Source organism: Thamnophis sirtalis, unplaced genomic scaffold, assembly GCF_051295495.1.
Source record: "Thamnophis sirtalis isolate CommonGarterSnake01/CBP01778 unplaced genomic scaffold, rThaSir2_p1.2 scaffold_7, whole genome shotgun sequence".
Lineage (NCBI taxonomy): Eukaryota > Metazoa > Chordata > Lepidosauria > Squamata > Natricidae > Thamnophis > Thamnophis sirtalis.
The window spans coordinates 73,574,483-73,602,296 of record NW_028261387.1 but is presented as its reverse complement, the minus strand read 5'-3'; the positions used below and the strand labels follow the sequence as shown (position 1 = coordinate 73,602,296).

The following is a 27,814-nucleotide window of genomic DNA, read 5'->3' as shown; positions in this document are numbered from 1 at the left end:
GAAATGCTTAATATTTCACACATTTCTTACTCATTTTGTGCAATGCCAAAAGACAAACCAGCAAAGTATAAAATGCTTAGACTAAAGTGCCATTCTAGCTATGTTGGTTGCAAGGAACAAGTAGGTCAATGCTGGTCCATTTATCTTTTTTTTTTAAAGTAAGAAAGTTCTATACTTTATTCAGCATATTTTCTGTCATTTTCATATACTTCTTTTCATGACTCTCTTTTCATAGTTTGCTAAATAGTTCTTGTCAGCCTGCACAATGCCTAAGTATGTATACAATGCCTTGGGAAAGTATATGCCATATTAAATAACATGGCATTTCATAATATGGCTGAAACATCACACATTCTATAAGTTTTCTAGAGATTCTGTACAATGCTAGCTTTTCACACTTTGCTAGTGTTGTAGGAAATATCTATCTGGGTTCAGTTCCAAGTGGGGAGAAAGATACTGGAAACATGGAGGCTGATTAGAAAGATGGTTTAATGATGAAGCAAAACCACCAAGCACGTGTGATTCTGGGTAGCTGACCACATGGAGTGGAGAGTGCGACATATTAATACCTTCTTTTGGGCTTTGAACTTGAGCTTCCTGTTCCTGTGGCAAGGAATGTATTCTATTGGTGGCAGTCAGACTCCCATGTGGAGTTATGTTGGTCTGAATCAAGTTTGGTGGAACCTTTCTAGGTGATGCAATAAAGGGGCTTGGTTGTGCTATGTGGTGAGCTCTGCTGATAGATAATCCTATTATGTCCTGGAGGGGTCATGTCTTAATCCCATCACCCTGGAGCTGGGAGACTTTTGTTTTGTAGATAGGCTGAGCCAGTCTTGTCTTGTAGATAAGCTGGCACCAAAATATCTGCTGGGCACAGGGAGTTGGGGCAGAGTTTCTGTCTCCAAGAGCATATTTCTCAATTTCTCATTCAGGGAAATACAATATTCTGCCTTTTTAATATTTCCTAAAATATTTCATTCTTCTAGGAGAGGTGCAGGTGCTAATTTTATACACTAGTAACATAAATGATACGACTAGCCATTCAAGGTTGGTTGGCTTATGTCAGCTAGCATCTCTCAGGGTTATTGTGAACCTAACATTGGGAAGTAGAGAAGAAAATTTTATGAGTAATTCTTCCATTGAAGATTGAGTGAGATTTCTTATTCACCAGTCATTCAGCTGTTTCCAATTCTCTGTGACTTGATGGACGTCAGTTTGCCAGGATTGTCAATAACTACTTCTTTGAGTTCTTGCAAACTTGTGCTTGTGACGTCAGTGACACTACAACTATCCTTTGTTCTGTTGGTCACTTTTTCCAGTACATTAAATTTTCATAACCATCAGATCTCCTCCAGAGACTCTTGCTTCCACATTATGTGTACAACATAATGAAGCTTTAGTTTTAGCCTTAATATTAGTGCTTCCAGTGAGCAATCTGTTTTTACTTCCTCCTGTTTTGAATGAGTGTAATTAATTTAATTAAATGACAGTAATGTTCTCTATATTGAAAAAAATCATTGCTTCTGCCACTGCGCCAAGTTAGAGTTTAGAGTTAGAGTTTATTGGTTTTGTATGCCGCCCACTCCCAAAGGACTCCGGGTGGCTCACAATAAACAGGGGAAGGAATAAATAAGACAATACAAACAATTTTAAAATCCACAACAGTCACAATTAAGACGGGGCTGGGTGCTTTAACAGCCCCCAGCCTGCCAGAACAGCCAGGACTTAGTAGCTTTACGGAAGGCCGGGAGGGTAGTAAGGGTCCGGATCTCCACGGGGAGCTCGTTCCAGAGGGCCGGAGCAGTTACTTGTTCACCTTCAGATATAAATGTTCTGACTTATAGATATTCTGCATAAATGTTATATTTATTATAGAAGGCTTAGACTTGGAAAGCATAATGCTTAGGCATCGCTAGATTCAATATATTCCTAATAGTTCTATGCTTCTACCATAGGCTGAAACGGCTTAGGTTAATTTTAGGAAAGAGAATCTTCAACCTGGAAGATTACCAGTTAAAAAAGCATCAATGAAAACATGTGGATTTCTTGTGTTCTCTGAACTTGGATGTTTGCAGACATTTCATTCTCTAACTAGGTGATATCATCAATGCAGGTGGGTTTGCTGCTTGCTTATATATGGTATCCTCCCTGCAGGTTTTGGTGGTGATAGTGGTATTTGTTCCTGGTGGTTCCTTATAATTAGAGTATTGTTTTCTGCCTGAGTTTGTCTGGTGTTGATCCAGGCTTATCAGTTAATAGTTACTGGAGGGGATATGTTCAAGTTCTTTTGTTTCTTTATTAATTTTTAATGAATCTTTTAAATGGCATGTAAATGTGGTTTATCTCTGTATGTCTATTGATGGCTGATTTGTTTGAATCTAAGCCTCCAGGAATTCCCTAGCATTTTGGGATTTGGCTTGATCTATAATGCTAATATTTCTCAGTTGAACTGTGGTTGAACTTGTCTATATGCTGTGAAAGTAAGGAGTTTTTGTCATGTTTTCTGACTGCTAGTTTGTGTTTGTGGGGATGCACTTTGCTGTCTTCTGACTGACTGTCCTCTATAGTGGCTGTTACAGTCCTTGCCCTGTATTTTGTAGATGAGAATACTGGGTCTTTTAGTTAAAATATTTTGGAGTGCTTTAATTGGTTTGTATGCTACAGTAATACCATGTGGTTGTAATAGTCTGTTGGTTGTTTAAGATATTTTTGATGCATGAGTATTATCCATTTTATAGGTTATACCAGGGGTTGGCAATCTTAAACACTCAAAGAGCCATTTGGACCCGTTTCCCACAGAAAAGAAAGACTATTTCCTGAGCAGCCACAAAACTAGTATACGTAGTTGAAGTAAGCGTTGTTTTCTTCTGAAACTTTTCTTTTCTTGGATTTCACCATGTTTGGCCTATCGGGGGTTGAAAAGCTCAAGAAATCATGTTCCAGCAGGTGTCGCACATTAGCGGGTGTAACGCATATTTTGAACAATAGGGAGCCGCAGCAGAGGGATTAAAGAGCCACATGCGGCTCCAGAGCCTCAGATTGCTGACCCCTGGGTTATTCTAATTGTGTTGTAGCAGGCTCTATGTTATGCACCTTTTGACAAAGGTCTTTGGATATTCATTGTATTGGAGGATGTGCAAGTGGTCTAATTCCTCTTTCTGGTATTCCATGTTGCTGCGGTGTGTTATGCTGGTCTGAATTATGCTCTTATGCAGCTCCTCTTTTGGGAGGTTGGGTTGGGTTGTAGTAGTGCTCTCTCTCTCTTGAGAGAGATACATCAGAGATGCCATGGTCTGAATTCTTTGCAAAGAATTGAAAAGGTTCTGAATGTAAGACTAAAGAGAATAAAAGTACAGGTGAACAAAAGGAACACAAGGGCTAGATGTATACATGACATGAAAAAGGTCTTGCATTTAATGTGAAGTCTTCTTAAAAATTCCAACAGCTTCATCTGGGAGTTGAATCTGGTAATTTTTAGAATCACAGCAGACCAAGGTCTGCCGAGAAGTAAAGATGTGAATCGAAACATACCAGTTTCAATGGAACAATTTTCTTGGGGGGGGGGCATCCTGTCTGTCTGTCTGTCTATCTCTCTCTCTCTCTCTCTCTCTCTCTCTCTCTCTCTCTCTCTCTCTCTCACCCACACCCATCCACCAGTGTTATTTGATTTTTTTTAAAAAACTCTGCATGTCTAGTAAAGTGATATGTTTAATATTAGACTTAGTTTGTCATTTTGATTTTAATCCAGTTTTTGATTGCATATGGAATTGTATCTAAGGCTGATGGAGTAAAGAAACAGTGGTGCAGCTGGAAATCACCAAAGCCTTTACTTGAATGTCTGTAACCACATTCCAATGTATAACTGCAATTAAATACAGATGCTAAGGGCCCAATACAGGCCAGGTCCTCTCCCTTCATGGCTTTGTTTATCTTCAAGCCTGATGGAAAATTCTAGAGTGTCTGGAAGCTTGCAAACTGTTGACCAATTTCGGGGTTTATTTTTTTTTATTGCTGGTTATCATTATAGCTAACCCTGTATATTTATCACAGTCTTTCCCAATCAGATGCTCTTCAAATGTGTTGGCAAAGGATTTGAGCAGGAGTTTAACACATCTGGAAGGCACCAGACTAAAGAAGTCTGATTTAGTTTATACACATCAGGCTCTAAACAGGGATTACTGAACTATAATCTGTTTTCCAAGATGGATTGTGAAACAAGATAAATTAAGCAAGGAAGACTGCAAACCACTGGGAAGTCCAGGTTACTTATGTATGTTGACCATGTGATGACTATGTTGTTGTTAGTTGCAATGTCGTGTCCGACCCATCACAACCCCATGGACAAAGATCCTCCAGGCCTTCCTGTCCTCTACCATCCTTTGGAGTCCATTTAAGCACACACCTACTGCTTCAGTGACTCCATCCAGCCACCTCATTCTCATTCTTGCTATAGTCATTATGATGACTAAAGCAAGAAAAATTAACTTTTACTAAATTGTTGCAGCTGAGACACCATGACAGAGTATTCTGTCATGACTGAGACAGGGTATTTTCTTTGTCTCTGTGTTAATACTTCCAACAAACATGTTGTTCATGTGTTATTTGTATGTAGGGAAAAGGCAAGGGATGAGCCAAGTGGTTTTCTCTTTGCATCTAGCAAGCCCAGACATTTCTGTTTTTTCTCAAATAAGCATCCAACAAGACATTCCTCTAATATAAGCATGTCTCTCCAAATGATTTTTTTCTCCCCAGAAGTCAGGATTGGAGATCATTTAGAGAAAAGCAGATTTTCTCTATGTATTAGGTAAACAGGAGAACGATTTCCCATCATTGCCTGATACATCAAAAGGATGGGTTTTTCCCCCAGCCCAGCCTGTTGTGACAGACTTCCCTAAACTGAAATTAACATCCTTCAGAAATTTGGATTTTAATTTGAAGGATTTCCTGAATACAATGACCTTGGCTAAGAATTCTTGGAGTGGATGTCTGGCAAATCTGGAGAACACCCAGACTGCAGAGGGAAGTGTAAGACGTACTCTGTTAAACAGGAAGAAGGTGACACTGTTGGTCCTATTATCATGTTATTGATGGCATCTATGTATTGGACACAATTATTGGCAAGCAGTTGTTCACCTGTAGGGATTTTGCAAGATCGGAATTACATTCCAGCCAGAAATTCAGGTCACATAAAATTTGTCTTTACAAATACTAGCTCAAACATTATTTGCAAACAACCACATTGAATCAAAAAAGTGCTGTTGGGACCCAGGGCAAAAATATGGCTTTCCTTTTCCTATTTCAAAATGGCAAGATCCTTTTGGTATGTGTGTGTATGCCTTCAAGTCGTGACCTGACAAATGCGTGCATGACAAAAGCACGCCGACAAAACCGTGGGGCTAAAACCGCGACATCAACACGCCGACAACAGCGTGCCGACAACAGCGTGCTGACTTAAGTTAAGGTAAGGATTAGGGTCAGGGTTAGGTTTAGGGTTAAGGTTAGGGTTAGGGTTAGGTTTAGAGGGTGCTTCTGTCGGCGCGCTGTTGTCGGTGCGCTTCAGCGCTCATTCGTCGGCGCGGTTTAGAACTCGCGGTTTTGTCACCGCGGTTTAGTCGGGCGCCCTTTTGTCGGGCGCCCTTTTGTCGGTGAACCCCTTCAAGTAAGTGTTAACTTCTGGTGACTGCCTGGATATGTGTCTGCAGTTTTCTTAGCAAGATTTCAGATTTGCCTCTTTCCTAGGGCTGAGAGAGAGTGATTGGCCCATAGTCACCTAGCTGGCTTTGTACTTAAGGCAGGACTAAAAGTTCTGATCTCCTGGTTTGTAGCCTGGTGCCATAATCACTACACAAAATTGGCTCTCTGACAAGACTTTACAGGTAAGAAATATTACAATTCTGAGCCTTTACTGGTAGAGTGAATGTAAGGAATGGGAAGAGAGCAATCCATACTATTTCTCTTACCTCTCCACTCCCACGTTCTGTTCACTTTAGAGAAGACCTGCAAAGGTAAGCCTTTACAGGTATAGCTGGACCTGCATTTAAACAGCTGGCAGTAAGAGCCCTGTGCAAGCTTGGTTTTTTTCCAGCTTTAGGCATATGATATCCAAAGAATATTGGAAAGATGGGGCTTCCTGCATTTAGATGTGTAAAGGGTAAAGTAAAGGTAAAGGTTGCCCTTACACATAATTGCTAGTCATTCCCCACACTAGGGGGAGGTGCTCATTTCCGTTTCAAAGCCGAAGAGACAGTGCTGTCTGAAGACGTCTCCATGGTCATGTGGCCGGCATGACTAAACTCTGAAGACGCACCACCTTCCTGCTACCTTCCCACCAAAGGTGGTTCCTATTTTTCTACTTGCATTTTTACATGCTTTTGAACTGCTAGGTTGGCAGAAGCTGGGACAAGTAACAGGACCTCACTCTGTTATGTGGCTCTAGGGATTTGAACCGCCAAACTGCCAACCCTTCTGATAGACAAGCTCAGCGTCTTAGCCATCGAGCCACCGTGTCCCTTTGTGTAAAGGGTAGGAACTCATAAAGTTGGGTTGAGGATAGTAAGCGGTCACAGTTTACAAATGTGAAGGAAGGGGAAGACTTGACCAAAAAGCACAAGCAATGATGCTTCTAGTGAGTTTCAGCATGGCACATATAGTGATGATTCAGCAACTGTTCTCTTTGTCTGTCTGTCTGTCTGTCTGTCTGTCTGTCTGTCTGTCTGTCTGTCTCTCCATCCATCTTCTATCTGTCTTTTTCATCTCCAGTCATGGAGACCACCCTTGAGTATCCATCCTTTCTATAGTATGTAAATGATAAATTCTATAGTTGTAGTACACAGAACATCCTGTAAGCATAAAAATTCTTATATTATTTTATCTATTTGGTATTATTACTTATTGCTTTTATTCAATAAAGGTCTGCAGTGATCATACAACACATTGTCTTCTTCGTTTGCTTTCTTGATGGGCTGCATATTCTCACCTTGAAGTGTGTGGAAGTATTAACTGGAATGTTGAGTGGAAGGAGGGGGGGGGAAGAGAGAGAAACTCCTTGATTCTTGCCCAAACCAACTTGTGTTTATACTGGAGCTTAGGAATGACATCAGAGCAGGGAAGAGTATAAACACTTGCAGGAGTTTACTCGCAGGCTCTAAAGACTGCAGCCTCCAAACAGCTTGAGGAGGGATATGCTGAAGTGTCAGAATGAAACTCCAGTTTCTCTTGATCTTCCTCTGTCTTCTTTCCAAGGTAAGGAAACTGGAAAATGCTAACTTACACAATAAGGAAATTTTAAACTAATGTTCATTGTGCATGCTCAGCTGAAGTATCATATGTAAGCAAAACTTAAGTATAACATGTTGCTTTGAATGAACTGTGGAAGTCCAATTTTTTTTTAAAAAAACAATAGGACAAAGCAATTCCTTTACAATGATTCATACTTTGCAGCCAGATCTGTTAATTATTTGTTAATTATGCCAATATAGCATGGGATCACGTTGGCTGATGATCATGTGTGGAAATCAATTAAATAGTTTTCTCCTTCATAAACAGTTTTTGGTATTACAACATAGGCAAAAAGCCAACTAGCTGACATTCCTTTTCAGATTTCTCAATTGTTCAGCTTTGGCTCTATAAAATATCTAAAGGTCATGTTCAACCAATGCTTCCTGCAGGAATATGCAGGAGGAACAACATGGTACAATTAAAACACAATCTATTTTTCATACACACACCCGTATGAACAAAACATATATGGAAAAGCAAACATTTGGTAAATGTCCCAGTGGTTTTGGACTGCTCCTTGAATTCCAAATTTTAGACTTTTACTAAGAGTTCAGATTACTGTGATTGTCTTTAAACTTTGTAATACGGAGACTTTAGGTCTGTGACCATAAGATTACCTAACTACACAACGTTATCTAATTATACAAAAAGCTACAATAGTCCAGGCAGAGAAATAAAATTAATTGTTACAGCCTTTCAGCATCTAAGAACAGCAAGTACTGGACAAAACTAAAACACTTGAAAATACTAGTGTGTTGAATATTCTTACCAGCTATTCTTTCTTAGTGATTGAAATAGTTTATTCATTTTTCTGATAAAGTGATAGCTCCTAATCTTACTTATGTTATCATAGTCAAAATAAAAAAACTTTCCTTTACTACAAGCTAAGCTTTGATACAAGAAATAATTCAGCATTACTCAGTTATTCAAAATTCTTAGTTGAATGAAACTGGGTAAGTTTTTCCCAGTTCCAAGACTTTTTGTGTTAATTAATTGGGTAGATGCAGGAATCAGGAAATAAGGAATTTAGAAGGAGATGCATTATAAGATGAAGAGGAACATTGTTGCACAGTTGTTCTTGAGCAGGTTATTAAGCAACTAAAGTCTAATTATTGCCCTTTATCAAATGTCAAGTGTATGTTTCCTTGCAAAATTGTTAGACAACATCCAGAAAGGAAGAAACATGTCAAGTGGCACCCACAGGTATTACACTTTTTGAAAAACGAATGTCTTCATTCTCTACTTCCCTTGAAGCTTTAATGAATGCATTCTTCCTTCTTTGTACAGGGTGACAAGATTGGTTTTACTGCAAAGTAGCCCTAGCTGTTATTGAACTATTAGAATTATAGTCACAGGGCTATGCTTTCCTCATACTGGATTACACCACTTCTGCCATTTCCTATGATGTTGCTTTCATCCAGTGGTGGGATCCTGCCAGTTTAACAACCGGTTCAGTGATTGCATGTTTTGCTGTGCCCGCACATGCAGTTTTACCAAAACTTACCTTCCATGTTACTTCTTGGGGAGTAATACAGCTGAGGCGTGGCAATCCACTCTGCCATGCTAATCAGCTGAGAGGTAAGTAAAGCGCAAGGGCAGGAGGGCAACCTGATTGTCAAAGTGAACCGGTTCACTCTCAGCTGATCATTGGAGCTACCGGTTCACCCAAACCAATCCGAATCTGAATCCCACCCCTGCTTTCATCTCCTTCCCAGCCCATGAAAGAGACAGATTTAAGTCATTCTTAGTTGTACAATAATATGCTGGCCCCTTATTCTGATATTAGCCAAGGGCAGCCTAAAGAAATGCAAAATATTTTAGGCTTTGTAACTTATTATCTTGAAGAGAAGAAGATGAGTTGGCTGTCAGTGGCTTTGAGCAGGCAGCCAGAGTGATGGCTATGGCCTTGCTCTTGCATACATTTCTGCTCACCTAGGCAATTGGATTGCATTTCAAACTCAGGAGTGAAAATATAGGATTGTCACATTGGGAGGAGCAAAAAATCTCCAGTGCTGGAACCTAAATTAAAGCATCCATGTCAGATACTTATCCAGCCTTTGTTTGAGCACATCCGGTGCTCTAGTTCTAGTGTTGGACAGCTCTTTCATACTGCTAGGGCTTCATTCTAACATTTAAAGTGATTTGCCTTCCTGTAATTTGTATCTATTATTTTACATGCTGAATCTCAAAATACTAGGGAATAAATATTCTTTAAGGACATCATACATTTTTAAATATGTGTATCATATCTTTCCTACAAAGCAGCATAGATTCAGAAAAAAATGACCCAAGAAGTAGAATAATCAGGTGAAAATATAATCCCAGGTATTTTTGACACTAGCCAATTCTAACACAGAAAGGTACTTTTGTTTACAAAATTAAGGCCATTGTCCATCTGCATGCAAACCATATATGTGATAATCAAACTTGACATGAGTCCTATAAGAAATTATGGCATGGTTCAGAACATCATGGTCTCAATGTTAGACATGTAATTTATACAGATATCTGACTCTGTAATTCAGCAGAGTATTACCTTGATTTTATGTTTTATGTTGAGTAGGATAACAGTAATGTGGTATGAAGGAAGTCTTCCTTTTCAGATCATCATGAATGGACCTCTACCAGATATTAGAAGTGTAGAATGATAGAATGGATGCTAACATATACAATATGGGCTAGTCCAACTATTGTCCCATTATGTCTTATTATCCATATGTTAATATGGTCTGAGAAGGGTGATACAATTTAGAGATGTGATTCTGAATTAAATATCAAAAAAATTGGACTCTACTATTATATCAGCAATTATGCTTTTTTAAGCCCAGAGAATAGCAGTACACATTACTTTTTTATAAAGAAAGACATTGTCATTCTGGAATTACACTCTTTCTGATTATGAATTCCTATTCTGTTGGAGGCCTGATCAAAATTTCTCAGTGTGCTTAAGATTTAATCTTCTGTTTAAAATCAAAGTGTTTTCTATATATATTATGTGGTTTGCCCTTTCTCTATTTTTTCTGTTTTTTTTTCTTTTTTGTAACTTTTTTCTTTCTATCTGTATATGAAAGTAAATACATGAATAAATTAAACAACTTAGAATGAAGGTATTGTTTTGTTTTTACAGAAATTCACATTCTTCCACAACATAAGATCGCCTTGTCTATGGGTTGTGTTAGCTGAAGGGGTGGGAATAGAATGGCCAAACATTAGTTGACTTGAAAGGACAGAAGGAAAAGGCTTAAGATTTATCCTCTGGATATATCATATGTAGACGTAGGATTTGTTTGTTTGTTTGTTCATATTTGTATGCCACAATAATAAAAAAATGATTCTCGGTGGTTCCCATAGAAAAATACAATACAAATTCTACACAAAAATAAAATCACCACAGTAGAAGAACAGAAAGAAAATACAACGTGGCAACAACAACTCAAATTCTCCAACAAAGTGACAGTTGTTAGAAGCTTGGGGAAAACCAGCAAACAAGTCTGCCTGATCTCCACAGGGAGGTCATTCAAAGGCAGTTCTCACCTTATGACCACAACTGGGACTGGAATATCTGTCATAGGACAGTGCAATCGCAAGTCACGTTGGAAACGATTTTACAACAACTTAATGGCATTATTTTTGCTGAATATCAGCAGAAAAGGTTGCGAATCCCAATCACTTGCATGTACATGCACACTGGTTGCCAAGCGTCCATATTGCAATCACGTGACAATGGGGGTGGTGTGACATACATAACTGGAAGTACAAGTTGTCAGTCACTTTTTTCCAAGGCTGTCATAACTTTGGCCCATCATTAAATGAACAATTGTAAGTTAAGGACTACCTACACAACAATGTCCATGACAGAAAAGCAGTGTCTTCTTACCACAGTCCCACAAACCTCCTAATTTCAAGGGTTTTGAGCAGTTTCTCCTTGCTAGATCTAATAGGTTTCTCTGAAGCTGGTTGGAGATTGGTTTCTTTTCTGCCCAGGCACATCTTCTGCATATATCTGACTCCATTCTTGCATTTCTAAGCTAGCAGTTCTCTATTATAATAATAAAATTAGCCAGCTCATTTGAAGATGCTAACCATGAATACTTTGCATTATTGGCCTTTCTCCTGAATATTAATGCCAATTAATCCTGAAGAAGACCAAATCAATAGTAAAACAATCAGGGAGGCTGGTCATCAAAATGATATCACTGATGCCCCGATGTCTATCATTAAACGTATGAAGATGCAAGCCCTCCACTGCAGCTATCTATACAATCTAACCTAAACAAATATTGATGGGCTTTTTTCAGAGCCCACTTCAACACTCTCTCCCATCAACTCTACTGGCAGGAAGATTTAATTGGGACTTCTTATTTATAGAGACTTTCCCTTGTGGATCCAGAGAGGTAGAAACTCACACTCATGTGCTCATATGGTGTCCATTTTATGATGCCCCAAGACATACTCCCATCATCCCAACCATTTACCTATAAGAAGGCCAGACTGATCAATTTTATGGTTATATCTAAGGGATGTTAACCCCACACCCACATATCGGGTGGCCAAATACCTTCACCAACTTATATAATTGCATAAAACTTTTAATTAGATATGTTGTTTTATTGCCTGTTTGTTTTTTCCATTTCTCAATAATAAATTGTTATGTCAAACTATCTCTTTTTTATGTAAAGGCTAGACAAAGATCATAATAAAGATATTTTATTTCATTGTTACATCAAACTCTCTTTTTTTACTGTAAAGACTAGACAAGGATCATAATAAAGAGTTTTGATTTTATTTACTGATAGATAATCGTGCTCAGCTATTATTCATTGATTTAAAGAGTTGGAACCAACTAAACAATAAGAATCCATATCTTTCAAATTTCTGATTATCTGTTTTCTGGATCTAGGGTTGAGTTTCTGCATGAGTAGAAATGTAAAACTGTGCCTGAAATGTGACAGCAAGATTCGTTGTCCTATTCCAGGCCTGTGCTCTGGAGACCTGATCTTCTCACAGTCCTGTTGACTATGAATCAAATTGCTATTGCCTTAGTTCAGTATTAGAAATGTGGCTAGATGATTAACATAGATAATGAACCAACTGGTCCAGCAGGTGTGACAGAATTTGTCCCATCCAATGGCTATAGCACCACTCCCAGCCTTAGACTACCACTAGCAGCAATAACTGCTGTAACATGACAACTCTGGTGTTAAGTACCTGCCTCAGTTTTCACTGGCAGAGGGTCGCAGGGAGCCGTTGCAGCTGAAAACAGAGCTCGGGAGCCCATTTTCGCTGGCAGAGTGCTTGGGCTGCCACAGGCACCCCTGACATGAGTGACATCAAGCTGGCCATGCCCACCTGAGGTCAAACACAACCCTGATGCAGCCCTCAATGAAATTGAGTTTGACATCCCTGCATTAGAACATCTTTCCCCTATCAAATGAGTTTTTGCTGGCAGAGGGACCGCAGGCCAGTCCACTATTTCCAGGGTGACCCTGCGGGCCAGCTCTAAACACCCCACGGGCTGGATCCAGCCCCCGGGCCTTCAGTTTGACACCCCCTGTTCTAATGGAAGGTTCCTTAAATAAAATATTCCTTTTAACAGGTATAAATTGAATTTGGCATTTTGTTATAATAATATTCTCTCTCCTCCCAGGCGAACTTCCAGCACTGTCAAACTCCATGCTACTGTCCATGGCTCCCTCCCCGTTGTCCACCTGGGTCTCGCTTGGTTGTGGATGGATGCGGCTGTTGCAGCATATGTGCTCGGAGGTTAGGGGAGTCATGCAACCACCTTATTGTTTGTGATCAGAACCAGGGACTCATCTGTGACTACAGTAATGCTCCCACGCGAAGGGCGGGAATCTGCAACTGTGAGCAATCTTTGTTATTCTTAATAGGAATCTTTCCAAGTATGAGGAGAACATCAGCTTCCTAAAAATAGATGGAGTTATCTGACTTTAATGCATGCCAGAATAACACAGTATGATTAGGTAATTCATTTGACTAAGACCTCAAAATCTCAGTTCCCAAATCTGCAAACTTTCCATACAGATTCATGTCAAATTAGACATGGTTATTATTCATGAATGTTCACTGCTTCAAAAGTGTCAATAGCAACTAAAAGAAGGGAGAACTGAGATAATGGAATGATGGAAAATAAGCCTTTTTACCTCAGTTAAACTATAGGCCTGGATTGGGCCTGAACTGGAAAAAAATTGGAAATTGTATTGAGTTAAAAAGAAGAAAATAGGCTCATAGTCCTTGTGAAAACTTTTTTCAATCTGCCAGCATTTATTGCTGCTTTGCTTATTTTTTTATTATCTTAGTTATTCATATACTGGAATTCTCACAATCATTCTTGTGTAAAGCCTAAATAAAATATAGGAAATGTATGAAATATTAAGCATTTGATAGCAATAGCAATAGCACTTAGACTAATATACTGTTTCTTAGTGCTTTAACAGCCTTCTCTAAGTGGTTTACAGAGTCAGCATATTAGCCCCAACAATCTGAGTCCTCATTTTATATGCTTGAGATTTAAGTGGCATATTAGAGCCATGTTTTTGATGTCAAACATTCCCATCATTCAATAGAGATCTTGCTGAAAAATAGAATACTGCAGTTGCAATCATATATATAAATATCATGATTATAGTCCAGGAAGTAGGCAGGTAATGATGGTTTGATTTTATGACACTAAGCTTTTCTGTTCTGCCTTTGATGCTCCCAAGATAGCTGAGAGGAATGCAAGCAAAGCTTGGCAAATATGCTTCAATTTCCTATCTCACTTGGAGAGTGCTAGTCAGCTGGCAGAAATGTAAACAAATATTAGTTCCCCACAAAGTAAAATCCCATCCTCTCCTGTCCTGTTCTGTCCTATCATATCCTATTCTATCCTACCCTACCCTATCATGATACATTGAAGGCTTCTTAGAAACAATAAGAGACAAATAACCAAATATTTTCTGTCCTCATTAAAAATAATATATCAGAGTCTTATGCAGATATGTTTCATAGTTTGTCTTTCATTAAAAATGAGAGAAAGTAGATGGTATCACTAGATTTCTTTTGTAGACAAATGATTTGATCTAGCAAAGATATGGTCCTTACTAGTCAAAGATAAATATTATTATTGCTCTTTCCTGTAACAACGATATAGGTTTTACAATAACAATAAAACCTCAGGTAATTGCTGATTAAATTGTTTGTTAGTCTCTAGGCCTGACTCAGTCTACAATGCCTATGATACCTTTCTTTTTCATCTATGGCAGTGTTTCTCAACCTTGGCGACTTTAAGTCCTGTGGACTTAAACTCCCAGAATTCCCCAGCCAGCTATGCTGTCACCAAGGTTGAGAAACACTGATCTATGGGCTCTCCTCTGAGGTGTCTCCTCTCTTCAGTCCCTTATTCTTCTCTCTTATTCCTGAGTCTCATTGTGATTTCTTCTTCTACCATGATAAAACCGCCAGTGTCTTCCCAGTGATCTAGTGTTTGACCTATAGATATATGCTGTAGAGTTGGAAGGGCCATTTCAGCCATTGAATTCCATCCTGTACATAATGCAAGAATTCAAATTAAACTACTGGAAATAGATAGTTGTCTGCAATTTCAGTAAAAAGGAGTGCACCATCTTTCTGCGTAGCTAGTTGTACTATAAAGCGTATTTCATCTTTGCTAAGCTTTTGTTAACATTCACTTAGAACCTTACTTTCTGTAGCTTATTTTGCTTGTTTGATTGTTTATTTATATCCCGCTTTTACTATTTGTACAACTAACTGAAGGTATTGAATATATCCAACACACTTTTCTCCTCCTATTTTCCTCCCAACAACTCTGTGAGGTGAGTTGGGCTGAGATAGAGAATGACTGGCCCAAAGACCCTGCTGGCTAAAGTGGGACTAGAACTCAAGGGCGCCTTCTTTCTAGCCAGGTGCCTTAATCACTAGACCAAACTGGCTCTTTATTTATAATTATGTTTGTTTGTTTGTTTGTTTATGGGGAAATTTATTTATTTATGAGGAAATTAATTAATTAATTTATTCATGAGGAAATTTATATTGATGCCTATTCGCACATGGCAACTCAAGGCACTTACAGGGATATAAAAGCCTCATATATAAATAATAAAACTAATAAAAGAACATAAATAATAAAATAATATAATAATCCCCAACCCCTCACCCCGGCGTCAACACATCACACAAGGCATTGAATGGGCTTCATCCCACTCTGGGTTCTCTCCAGGCCCGCTGGCAGAACCAGATCTTCAGTACCTTCCGGAAGAGTGCTAGAGTGGGGGCCATTCCAATCTTTTGGGGAATGATGTTCCAGAGAGAAGGACCCACCATGGAGAAGGCCCTTCTTCTGGGTCCCATAGGTGTATCTCCCTAGGGGATGGGACCGATAACATTCCTTGCTTCCCCACTCTAGTGGGTCATGTAGATGTGACTGGCAAGAGACAGTCCCTCAGATAACCTGTTTATTACATGTTACACCCATGAATAATAAAGAACAGGTAACCTTCTGTATGATGATCCTTTGTGTATTAAATAACATCAAATCCCATTTCAATATTCGTTACTTAAGGCTACAGGTACCCTTTCAGACTGTGAAATAATCACAGTCCAGTGTTAATATTAGGTGTGAATTCTGTCTGAGTTCTAAATATTTCCATTTGATTTATCTCATTGGTTCCCAATGTTGGCTCCAGATGAAGAAGATGACCAAGACAGTTGTGAAGTAAATGGAAAGATCTATCAAGATGGAGAAGTATTCCAGCCAAGTTGTAAGCTCCAATGTCGCTGCTCAGGAGGAGGATTTATATGTGTTCCTCTCTGCAGTGAGGATGTTCGTCTCCCCACCCCAGATTGCCCATACCCAAGGCGTGTGGAAATCCCAGGGAAGTGTTGTCAAGAATGGATTTGTGACAGAGAACCCAGACAGATCTTGCAAGACAACGTGGCAGGTAAAATCCATAGATCCTGACACCCCTTTTCAGTGTCTTTTTATTGGTAAAACCTTGGTGGTTGGAATCAAGTGTGCCTGGAACTCCATTCAGATGAATGGAGAGCTACTGAGTATCCCAGTCTTTTCCTCCATGAGTTGCTGAAGATTGGACAGAGGGAGGAGTGGACTTCCAAAATTTTTGCAAGGGGTTCTTTGCCTGGTTGCTGGGTGGGTGTGGCCTAGTCAGGGCAGGGGGTGGGGGTGTTTTTGGTCTCCCTGGGCTCTGGAGGCTTTCCTCGAACCTCTAGGATGGCAAAAATGGCCTCCCTAGGTTCCAGAGGCCCTCCGGAGGCCCTCTGGAGGCCAGAAATGGGCCTGAACGTCTGGTAGGCCTGTTTTTCACTCTCCCCGAGCCTCTGTGTGCACCCTGCACTTACCTGCATCCAAAACAGGCCGCATGGGGACTCCTGGGAGGGGAGGGCGGGGCCAGCCAGGAGTGGGATTTGGGGGTTCTCTGAACTGCACAGAATCTTAGCTAGAGTTTCTCCTGAATCCCTGCAAACCCCCAGCAGCCCACCCCTGGACAAAGTCCATCTTTTTCCTCAGCTTTCATTAACTGAATAAATTGTTTTTCATTCTAATACACTTTGTGAAATTATTTGCCAGTCTGGCTTAATGTGCTTTACTTGGGGCTGCCCCTGAAGAGTGTTCAGAGATTACAATTGGTCCAGAATGCGGCCGCGCGAGCGATATCGGGTGTACCTAGGTACACCCATGTTACACCTATCCTCCGCGAGCTGCACTGGCTTCCCATCGGTCTCCGAACACACTTCAAGGTTGTTACCTTTAAAGCCCTACATGGCTTGGGACCTGGATATCTGCTGGACCGCCTCCTGCCACATACCTCCCAATGACCCATAAGATCTCACAGGTTGGGCCTCCTTCGGGTATCGTCGACCGGGCAATGCTGGTTGGCGACTACTCGGGGGAGGTCTTTGTAGCTGCCCCAGCCCTGTGGAATGATCTACCCGCAGAGATCCGGACCCTTCCCATTCTCTCGGCCTTCCAGAAAGCCATTAAAACCTGGCTGTTCTGGCAGGCCTGGGGCTGTTGACCCCAAAATATGGTCCAGCCCCATTTAGAACGGAGTGCATGGTGTGCTGTTTTTAAATCTATCTTTTTTTCCTCTTTATTTTATTTTTTGATTTATTTCTGAACTGTAAGCCGCCCGAAGTCCTACAGGATTAGGCGGCATATAAATGTTATTAAACTTGCAAACTTGCAAACTTAAAACACAAGCTCTTTTTAAACTTTCAGCTTATTGTAGTGGTTAATGTGCTGGATTCGAAACTCTGAAACTGTGAGTTTTAGTCCTTCCTTCAGCATGAGAGCCATCCCTAAACCTTTGAATGTCCTTTTTGTACTCTCCCATTTGTCAGTTGAACTAACTCAAAGCACCTCAGAAGTATTTTCTGCATTTCAAGGTCAAGAAAGATACTATGGTTGGTTTTGAACAGAACAATGTTCTGAGACATTAGAGGATAAGAAAGTCTGAGGAAGTGGATGAATTATATCCATCCACAGGTAGTTCTTGCTTACCAACAGTCTTAGCAACCATTCAAAGTTAACAATGGCACTGATGCAGCAGCTTTATGATTGACCCTTAAACTTGTAGCTGTCATAGTGTACCCACATTGTGTGATTGCAACTGGCACACATTGGGTGCTTTGTAATATTCTGGCACATATTTACAAGAGTTGCAGCGTCCCATGGTCACCTGATCACTATTTGCATGCTTCATAGCCAGCTTTTGACAGTGCAGAAACCAGTAGGAAGTTGCAAGTCATTGTCACACCATGTCATGCTTAATGACCCACAGAGACTTAATGGCTGCAGCAAACCTACTGCTCTGAGTCTGATGTGGATACATTACTTTTCACTTAACAGTTGCATTGCTTGGCGATGGAGTTGCTGGTCCACATTACAGTCAATAAGTGAGGGCTACCTGTATTAGACCATAACTGTACAACCTGTAGAGAGGAAATCGCTAAATTAATAAATTAAAAGGCATTGTGATCATCAAATAAATACCTGGCATACCAACCAGCTCTTTGGCAGCTAGTAGAGAGGTGCCAGTGATAGTGGTGATGAGCCCTGGAGGCACTGAAGGTAGTTTGCGGTATATCTTTTGTTTTTAAAAAAAATCAGTGGGCCACACAAGATTGCTTAGCGGGCTCCATGCAACCTGCAAACTATGTGTCACACAAGGCTTCTGTTCATTAGATGGTACATGACAGCATCTTGATTGATCCTGAAAGTGAAGCAGGGTCAATTTTGTGTTTCCCCCCAAAATAAGTCCCTGTCTTATTTCCTTTTAGGCTCCGAAATAAGCACCAGGGATCATTTTCAAGGGATGTTTTATTTCTTTTGAGTGCCACCACCGCGAGGTGGTGGTGGTGGTGGAGCTGACCCATATGCCCTGCACTGGCTTACCTCAGGGTGCCTGTAGCCAGGTCATCCATGCCCCAATAACTGCTTCAACTTGCAGTTCCAACAGCTCCAACAACTCTGGCAGCTCCAACAACTCTGTTCTGCAAGAACCCTAGCTGCTGGCCCACTTCTTCTGCTTGCTCGCAGCTGCAACGGAGCAGGAGGCGCCACTGTCATGGCCATAAGGCAAGACAAGTGTTGAGGTGTGGATGGCCTGGCTGTGGGAACCTGAGATAAGCCGGTGTGCATGTGGTAGGGCTTATATTGGGTGCATGCGCAGAAAACATGTCAGCGCCTATTTTCAGGTTAGGTCTCATTTTCAGGGAAAATGATGGGGAACCATCTGGGTAGTTAGACCTAGAGACACAACTGGGAAATTGAAAAAAACATTCTGGAAAGAGGCAATGACAAATCATTTGTATAATGCCATAAAAACTGCATGAATTTGTCATCAGGAGTCATGCTTGACTCAGAGAAGACTTTACTTTTTTTTAGAGCTAAAAATGTCACACACATTCAAAATCCAACCTTGCTTCTGGAAGGCAAGAGATGCTTTCCAAAAGGAAAATCTTATAGGTATAGGACAGGCAACCTGTGTCCCATGGGCTTCATATGGCTCTCCGTACCTTTTTAAGACCCTGTGAGGCCCCCATGGTTCTTAGGCAACTGGTATATATGTTATGTTTAAGGTCTAGACCACTAAAAATGAACAGCTGGTCCTACAAAATGGTTCTAGAGATAATGTTATTATTTGTAAGGTGCATTTTGTTCATAAATTTAAGTTATATAGAATTCATCAGTATGTATGTAGTTTGGTATACTGAATCATGAAACAAAATATACTGACTTAACTATACTGATTTAACTATTCCCAAGCCAGGTTGAAATCACAACTTTGATCCCCCATAAAACTGCACCAGTTAATCAATCTAGTCCTTGAAAACTGATGCCCTGAAGTTTGGCTTGTTCTTACCAGTAGGTTCTATAACTTGCTCTGGTTGTAGCCACTCCATGTCTCTGGAAGCTGTTATGACCATGCATGCCAATTTTTAATACCCAGCCTTTCTTCTTCTTTTCCATGGTTTTGTTCCAGAAAGGTTAACTGGGATGGCTTTCCCCAATTTGTGTGAAGACTGGAGCACTGAGTGGTCTGCCTGCTCCACCACCTGTGGCATTGGGATTTCCACACGGGTGTCTAACAAGAATCCCTACTGCAGGCTTGAAAGTCAGAAGCGCTTGTGCACCCTTGGACCCTGCCCAGCTCTCATGGGAATAGGCAACATGGTAAGGAACAGGCTTTCTTAAAATGTTAGACCCCTCTGGGACTTTTAAAATTGTGTGGAGAAAATTGTGTTGCCATTTTCCACCCCTGTGGGAATCCCACATAAAACAAAGTCCATACAATGTTGCAAAGATTGCTAATCTGCTTCCTTCACCAATAATTAAACTAATTAACCTGCACCAATTAATAGTAGACAGAGAAAATGCTTTCACAATACAGAGTTTTTCCCTGGGGACACAGAAGTGGCATCCAAAGTCAGCACATAGACATGCATCAAAGAAAAAAGATAAACTTACTAAAACCATTGCAAAAAAGGGCTGTAAGATCAGACACGATTCACTTAACAACCACATTAGTAAGCAACAGAAATTCTGATGTCAATTGTGACCATAAATCAAGTACCATATTTTTCAGAGTATAAGATGCACCTTTTTCCCTCAAAAAAGAGGCTGAAAATCTGGGTGCATCTTATACACTGAATACAGCATTTTTGCCTCCCAAAACCCCGCCCCTTCACCAAAATGACCATGCAGAACCTTTAGGAGCCTTGTAGAGTGCTCCTGGGGGCTGGGGAGGGCAGAAATGAGAGAAAAACGGGCCATTTTTTTTGCTCGTTTCCCCCCTCCCCCGCGCCCCTAGGAGCACTCTGCAAGGCTCCCAAAAGCTATGCACGCCCTTTTGGGGGGGGGAAACGGGCCCATTTTTGCAAAAAATGGACTGTTTTGGGGAGGTCCGCAGAGTGCAAAAACTTTTTTTAAAAATTTGCCTCTTCAAAACCTTGGTGCATCTTATACTCCGAAAAATACGGTATTACCTGTAAGCTGAAAGTCATGAAATCTTGTGCCTTTTAATAAACTTTTTTTGCTAAACTGTTTTTTTTTGTTTTTTTGTTTTTTGCTGAAGCTGTGAACTGGTACTATAATCCATCTCAGTCTCTTGTCTACATACACACACTGTGAACCACTAAGCTGTGTGATAAAAGGCAGAGCATGTCAAGAATAGCATCTCCTTGTGTTAGGTATAAATTCTTCCAACAAAATCAATACCAGCATTTTGACTGCAAAAGACTATAAGCAATTGAATCCCAGAATAGCAAAGGCCCTTTCATGACCCCCCAATTTGGCAGCATGATTTATTGATGCAGCTTAAACTACCTGGCTGCATTTGAAGTGGGCTATTTTGTTTAAGGAGGTGATTTTGTTGTTACTTGACCAAAGGAATCTAGCGTTGCCTGAAATGGTGTGCACTTCACAGGTTCCCTGTAGGGGAAAAATGTAGAGTATGAAGCATTGAAACTAAATTTACTGTGCAAGTACTCAATGTGCCTCTGTTGTAGCACCCCTGTTGAGAATCAAAACATTCTTACTGCTCTTCAAACACACTGTTCCCAACCAAAGAAGGTAGGACATAGGAGATGATGGAGCTCCAGTTCGCATTATGAAACTGACAGAACAGAACATATCAGAGTTGGATAGAAAGGGGGCTGGAGAAAAATAGGAGGAGATACTGGCATCTTGAAGCAATGTCATGGACACCAACCTGACCAAATAATATTGATGACAAGCCCCCAAATAACACATCCCAAAAACTAAAGTCCAAGGTCTTGCTTTTCAAATCCATTTATTAGGAACACATTAAATTGGCACGGATTTGGTGTAATTCTGCCTCTGAACCAGATCCGGAATTACACCCAATAAAAGCAAAAGTTTGAAACTCCCCCCCCCCCCCCGAGTCACAGTCTCCAGTCAACTCTCAGTCCATCAAGCTGGGGATTCCAAACTCCATTTTCTGATAGCTGTAGGCATCATCTCTCTTCCCACAGAAAAGGAATGCCACCTAGACATACCATTTCCTCTTTTATCTTTACAACCCTCTGTCAACAGTTAGAAAGTGGTGAACCTGAGTTATTTACTAAATTCAGTTACTACAAACTTAAAACCTAATAGAAAAAGATTATATAGGTTACAGTAAAACATGGCTATACACATGTCATCTTCGGGGTCGATAATTGACCCATTGTGTCTCCCCCTATTGATTTATAGTTTATATTTTAAACAGATTGGTTCAAAATATTTGACTGTTGATTCTTAAGTCCCCAAAGCACCATGCCTAGAAAATGCCATAGAACCTCCAACTCTGCTTTGGACATTAGACCAGTCCAGACTAGATTAGTACTAGAAAATAACAACGTATTATATTAACTCTGGGAAGGAAGATCTATAGGAAATTGGCAACCCATATGCCCCTGGAATGTTCACATGTTTATATGCATTTGATTAACTAGTTCTAAACATGGAAACAGTATTCTCCTATTTCACAGCATGTCACTACAGTAATGCATTCTATTCCAAAGGAAAACATGTCACCACAGTAAGAACTGAATGATGCTCTTAGTCACTGTGTGAAAAGGCTTAAAATGATGACAAACACTTGGCACAATTTCTAGTTGCTTGTTGATGGATTTACTCAGGAAGTTTCTGAAGTTCCAAAAAACTTGAACAGATGTCTTAGTACTATTACAGTCATCCTTGCTGGGAATTCTGGATGTTCTAGTTCCAACACATATGAAGGGTATTATGTTGGAGAAGGCTGAGTAAAATATTCATTTGAGTAAAATATTCATTTTTCAGATTATATCAGACAAAGAATAAATACAGTATATCACAGATGTGAGTACAGCCCCTCACATTTTGTAAATATGTTTAAGTATATTTACAATATACTGTACAATATATAATATATATATGCAATATACACATTTAAGTATATCTGTTCAGTGGTTTAGACATTAATGGCTGTGTGTTGCGTTATTTGAGGGAACAGCACATTTACACTGTTATACAAGCTGTATGCTCACTACTTTACATTGTAGCCAAGTGTCATTTATTCAGTGTTTCACATGAAAAGATGTACTTAAATATGTGAGGGGGTATACACACTTCTGTAATATGCTGTATATCAGCATCCATTATCTGGAAAAATATGGAAAAGATGAGTCAAATAAAAAATGGTGAAGAGGATTCATGCAGTGTTTTAATGAGAAGCTACCCATATGAACATGCTGTCTGTGATGTATCAAATCTCCATTATTTCCTTTGTAAGAATGAAAAAATATAGAGCTCTTTTGCCTGGTTGAAACACAAAATGACCAAAGTGGAAGGAATGAAACAGTCTTCCTGCCCCCATCCCCACCCCTGCTCTTCCACTCCCATTGGCCGCTTTCTCTGGCTCTTTTTCAGTTTAAAACAAATTAGAAGATCAATTTTCTTCCATGGTCATGTCTAATTTGGCCGTCTGCCTCTTTGTTTGGCCACACTTTCCCAGACAGGGTTGGAATTTAAACTGAGTGTTTTATCTTTCCAGAGTGGAAGAGGAAGCCGCTTATAAACCAGTCCACTCCATTCAGAAGTTGACATGCTGGCTTCAATCCAGCAATTGGAACAACAACAGAAGCCCACGCTGATCTTGTTTCTGCGGTGATGAGAGAACCTCTGAAGAATGTAGAGACAAAGTGACTGTCCTCAACAGAGAGGAAGGACGTAGCAAACAAGTGTCCCCACGTATGAGATGACAATCATCATCTTCTCAATGCCAGGCTGATGACACTAGACAGCTTTAATGTTTGGTGGAAAAAATCCCAGACCATGTGTTTTCATGTTATTCAGTAGTGGTGTCTTTATGGCCAGCTTGAGACTACAATTATAAATCCATCCAATTAATGACATGGCTTTGCAGTTGCAGTAATTCAAAGAAACATGTGTTATTCTTTCTTGATTATCCTTTCTCCAAATAATAGTTCTAGGAATGTAGCAAGTGAGATCATCATCCATTGTTCAATATAGGTTATTGTTTATGTTCTTGTTAGAAATAAATAAATCATTGCAATGCTCAGTTGCCTGAAGCCAGATTAACCAGTTTTAGGGATCACAGCAATATATAATGTTTGGAGGCAAATGTTCATGTCATACAAAGAAACAAGTAGGCACTGCATACTATTAGTATTCTCTCTCTGTGTGTATAAAAGAGAATAATGTCTTCATAACAACATTGTTCATGGATGAAGTGTAACTTGACAAATGGAGATGAGTCTTTAATAACTTAGCAGACTTGGAGTAAAGATCAAAGCTTTCTTTGAAGCTTCTCTCTTGGTGTTGTTGTGACTTTTGCCTTTGTTTGCATGGAAAAAAATATGATGAGAAATATTAGTAAAAAAACCCTGCAGAATGAAAACATGTGACAGGCTTCAACGGAGCACTAATACACAGTTTTCTGAAGCATAGGTTTGATTTTGATTTTGATTTGATTTTATTAACATTTGTAGGCCGCCCTTTTCCCTGAGGGGACTCAGGGCGGCTCACATAAAATCAGGGAGGGGAAAATACAACAATGACATAGACACATATAATAAAAGTAATAAGCAACATACATTCATCATTCGGGAGGGGCAACTATCCTTGTCCCCAGGCCTGACGGGCTAGCCAGTTCTTCAAGGCTGTGCGGAAGGCCTGGACGGTGGCGAGGGTACGAATCTCCACAGGGAGTTCGTTCCAAAGGGTCGGGGCTACTACCGAGAAGGCCCAGTATAGGTGAAATACTGTAAGTCTGATTGGCTATACATTCAAAACCAGTGAAGATGGGAAAATCTAACTCTGGCTCGTCACATGAGGAATCTCAACTAATTAGAGACCAAGTCATAAAATCATATAATGTTGCAAGTTTATACATAGACAATTATGTATTGTTTGGAAACCAGTTTATTAAGTTTTGCTTTGTTAAGAATACAGTGAAAAGTTCTATCACCTTCATTACCCACTGGAATGTTTTTTACCAGTACTGAAAGTGTTTGTCTGTGCCAACATACATTTTGGCCTCTATCAAGAGACTACAAGAGTTGAAATATAATTTAAAGCAGGGCTCTTCAAACTTCGCCAACTTATGTGTGGTGGTGCAGTGGTTAGATTGCAGTAATGCAGACTACTTCATCTGACTGCTAGCTGCAGTTTTTCAGTTCAAATCTCACCAGGCTCAAGGTTGACTCAGCCTTCCATCCTTTCAAGGTTGGTCAAACGAGGACCCAGATTGTTGAGGGCAATATGCTGACTCTGTAAACTACTCTGTAAAGCTCTGTGAAGCGGTATATAAGTCTGCTATTGCTATACCTTCATGTCAAACTTTCTAAAATTGCAATCTCTTAGACACTACTGAAAGTGTTCATCCTTGGACCTCTATAGAAACTTACACATGAGGACTGATGCTGTTTGGAAACATAAGACAGATAAGCTACTATTTCTTGTTGCAAGTTTGCTTGGTTACAAAACCATGTTGATTATTGAATGATATGAGAAAGGATCTAAGTCAAATTATATAGAGTCTATTTATGTATATCTGTCCCTGGAAGCATTTATTTAAGCTCTTGTTTCTTTTTTTATTTCATTCTCTGGTGAGACTTTCTCCTCAGCTAATGCTGAGTCCAAAGCAGTTTGAAAATATTCTGTTCAAAGTCACTTCACTTCAAGAAAAGCATTGCATATTTGATATAATCTTGGCTTGGGAATACGTAGGCTACAAAGCAGGCCAGCTATACACATTTCAAAATATTGCACCTAACCTGAACAGAACATATTTGCTACTATGTCCAAGGAAAGACATATTATTGAAAGCTTCATCATCTTATTTCTATAGAAAAATAAATTATTTTGTGGTTGACTTTACAATAAAGCAACAAATATCCTGTTATAGGCAGCAGATACCAAAATAAACAGAAAGTGGTCAATCTGAGATTAAAATAAACATGTTTCTTTTTCTCCTGTACCTTTAATCTGACATTCTTCTAATATCCAATGGTAGTTCTTCCCCAACTTGCAAATTTTCTTTTTTTTTTGTGAGATATTTTAAGATGCACTTTAAAATAACTTGCTTTTTTGTTTTGATGCTAATTCTATTTTTCATCTGCAATTGTTTTTGATTAAGCTATTCCAAAAATACAAGAAGCCCCCACACAAAGATCTCCAGGCAGACAGTGTAGTGGCCAAATAAGCTCAAATATTGTATAGGCTCAGGCCAAAATAAAAGAATGAAGCAGACTCTTTATCCCAAAAATTAAAGCTAGAAAAATCTTTTAAAAAAAAAAAGGATCTTGTTGCTTAATTCTGCAAGTAAGAGGTTTTCCCACTTAACTGGGCTGAAGAATGAGGTCAACCTGCCCTCTAATGGCGTGTCTCTAGATTGGCAGGCAACAAATTGTGGAACTTGAATAGCAGTGCAAAATTAACAGTGAACAAAAGAAAAATAAGTAGATCTGTGCTAAAATTAATACATTTATTTCCAATGTTTGTATTAGAAAAAAAATAATGCTAATAATATGTTGGTGAAAGGATGAGAAAGTCCTACTGTATTATCTCTCTATACTCAGTATGTAACCGCTCTCTGCATGTTTTTGGAGAAAAAAAATAAGGAGAAGGTTATTGCTTTTATAGCTGCCTGCGGACTTCCAGGGTTATTATGGGCATCCATGGAAGCAATACTATAGAATAAATGTAGAGCAGCATTTCTCAACCTTGGCAAGTTTAAGAGCCAGTTTGGTCTAGTGGTTAAGGCATCAGGCTAGAAAGTAGAAGGCCGTGAGTTCAAAACCAACATGAAAGTCAGATGGGTGATCTTGAGTCAGTCACGCTCTCTCAGCCCCAACTCACCTTACAGGGCAGGGGTGTGGGGAAAATAGGAGGAGGGAGATATGTTGAAGACACCTTGAGTTACTTGTAAAAAATAATAAATAAATATCTAAATAAAGTGAGGACTTTGACTCCTTGAATTCATCAGCCAGCATGTGACTGAATATAAATAATAGGGGATACTGATCATTTAGCAACATATCCTAATGGATATTTTGAGGGATATTTTTTTTGTGGTGTATGGACTGAAGGATGAGAAAACTGAAAGGTAGCCTGCAAAGGGAAAGAATCAGAGCTAAGAACAACAGAAGTGGCATCAATTATGGAAGCTATACAATCCTTACATTTATAGGATTTACCGTATATTATGCTAAAGAAATCCAAACTGATTTATTTATTTATTTATTCTGATGCGCATTTCTTTGTGTACGTGTGTCTGAACAAACTGTGCTCATCTGATACCTTCATCTGTGATCCCTGGAGTATCTCTGGCAGTGGTCTAAAAAACTCAAGACCTTGGCTGCAACATGCCAACAAAGCCCCATCCTTTTTTTTAAATGTGCAGAACTTTGATGGGATGTTTGTGACTGACATCTTGACATTTTTGATTATAATTGCAAATGCTCCTGTTGGGGCCTTTAATGAAGCTACTGACACAACTGCTAAAAATCGGCGTATTTTCTACTGTTTAGAGGTGGGAAATATTGAAACTGCTGCATAATTTTTTAAAAATATTTTTTAATTTTTATTTTTCAAAACAAACACAACATCCTTCTTTACACGCTGTACAAAGGGTATCAGTTGGTTACAAAAAGACTTTTGTGCATTTCTTCCACAGTCAACAAACATAATTCATATTAACTCAATCATTTTAACTCAAATATTTATACATGTTACCATCATCATCATATCTCCATTTTCATTTGACTATAATTGTTTAAACGTCCTTCATCATAAAATATACCAAGATTTAATACATAACCACATACCGGCCTTTCATTTACTATTTCTAAAATCCTCCATTAACACTGAATCCTTATGTCCTATTCGAGCTAAGCATCCATAAAATGTAATAACAAAATTTTCTAATCCTCCTTTCCAAATCACTGTTTAGAATTTACATCCAGTTTTCTTATGTTATACCTATATCTA

At 39.5% G+C, this 27,814-nt stretch overlaps 1 protein-coding gene across 2 annotated transcripts in view; it reads left to right on the top strand.

Annotated features, from left to right (window-relative positions):
* CCN5 (cellular communication network factor 5) overlaps positions 1–24,132 on the top strand; it is a 30,941-nt gene extending 6,809 nt beyond the window's left edge. The window contains exons 1-5 of one of the 2 annotated variants that reach the window (XM_014074205.2): positions 7,147–7,242; positions 12,926–13,142; positions 15,984–16,238; positions 19,803–19,993; positions 23,355–24,132. In XM_014074205.2, the coding sequence (XP_013929680.2) occupies positions 7,198–7,242; positions 12,926–13,142; positions 15,984–16,238; positions 19,803–19,993; positions 23,355–23,378 (732 nt within the window). In that variant the 5' untranslated portion in view covers positions 7,147–7,197 and the 3' untranslated portion in view covers positions 23,379–24,132. Of the gene's footprint in view, positions 1–7,146; positions 7,243–12,925; positions 13,143–15,983; positions 16,239–19,802; positions 19,994–23,354 lie in introns of those variants that run through there. The other variant, XM_087720405.1, reaches the window with a different exon arrangement.
* Positions 24,133–27,814: the final 3,682 nt, after the last annotated feature.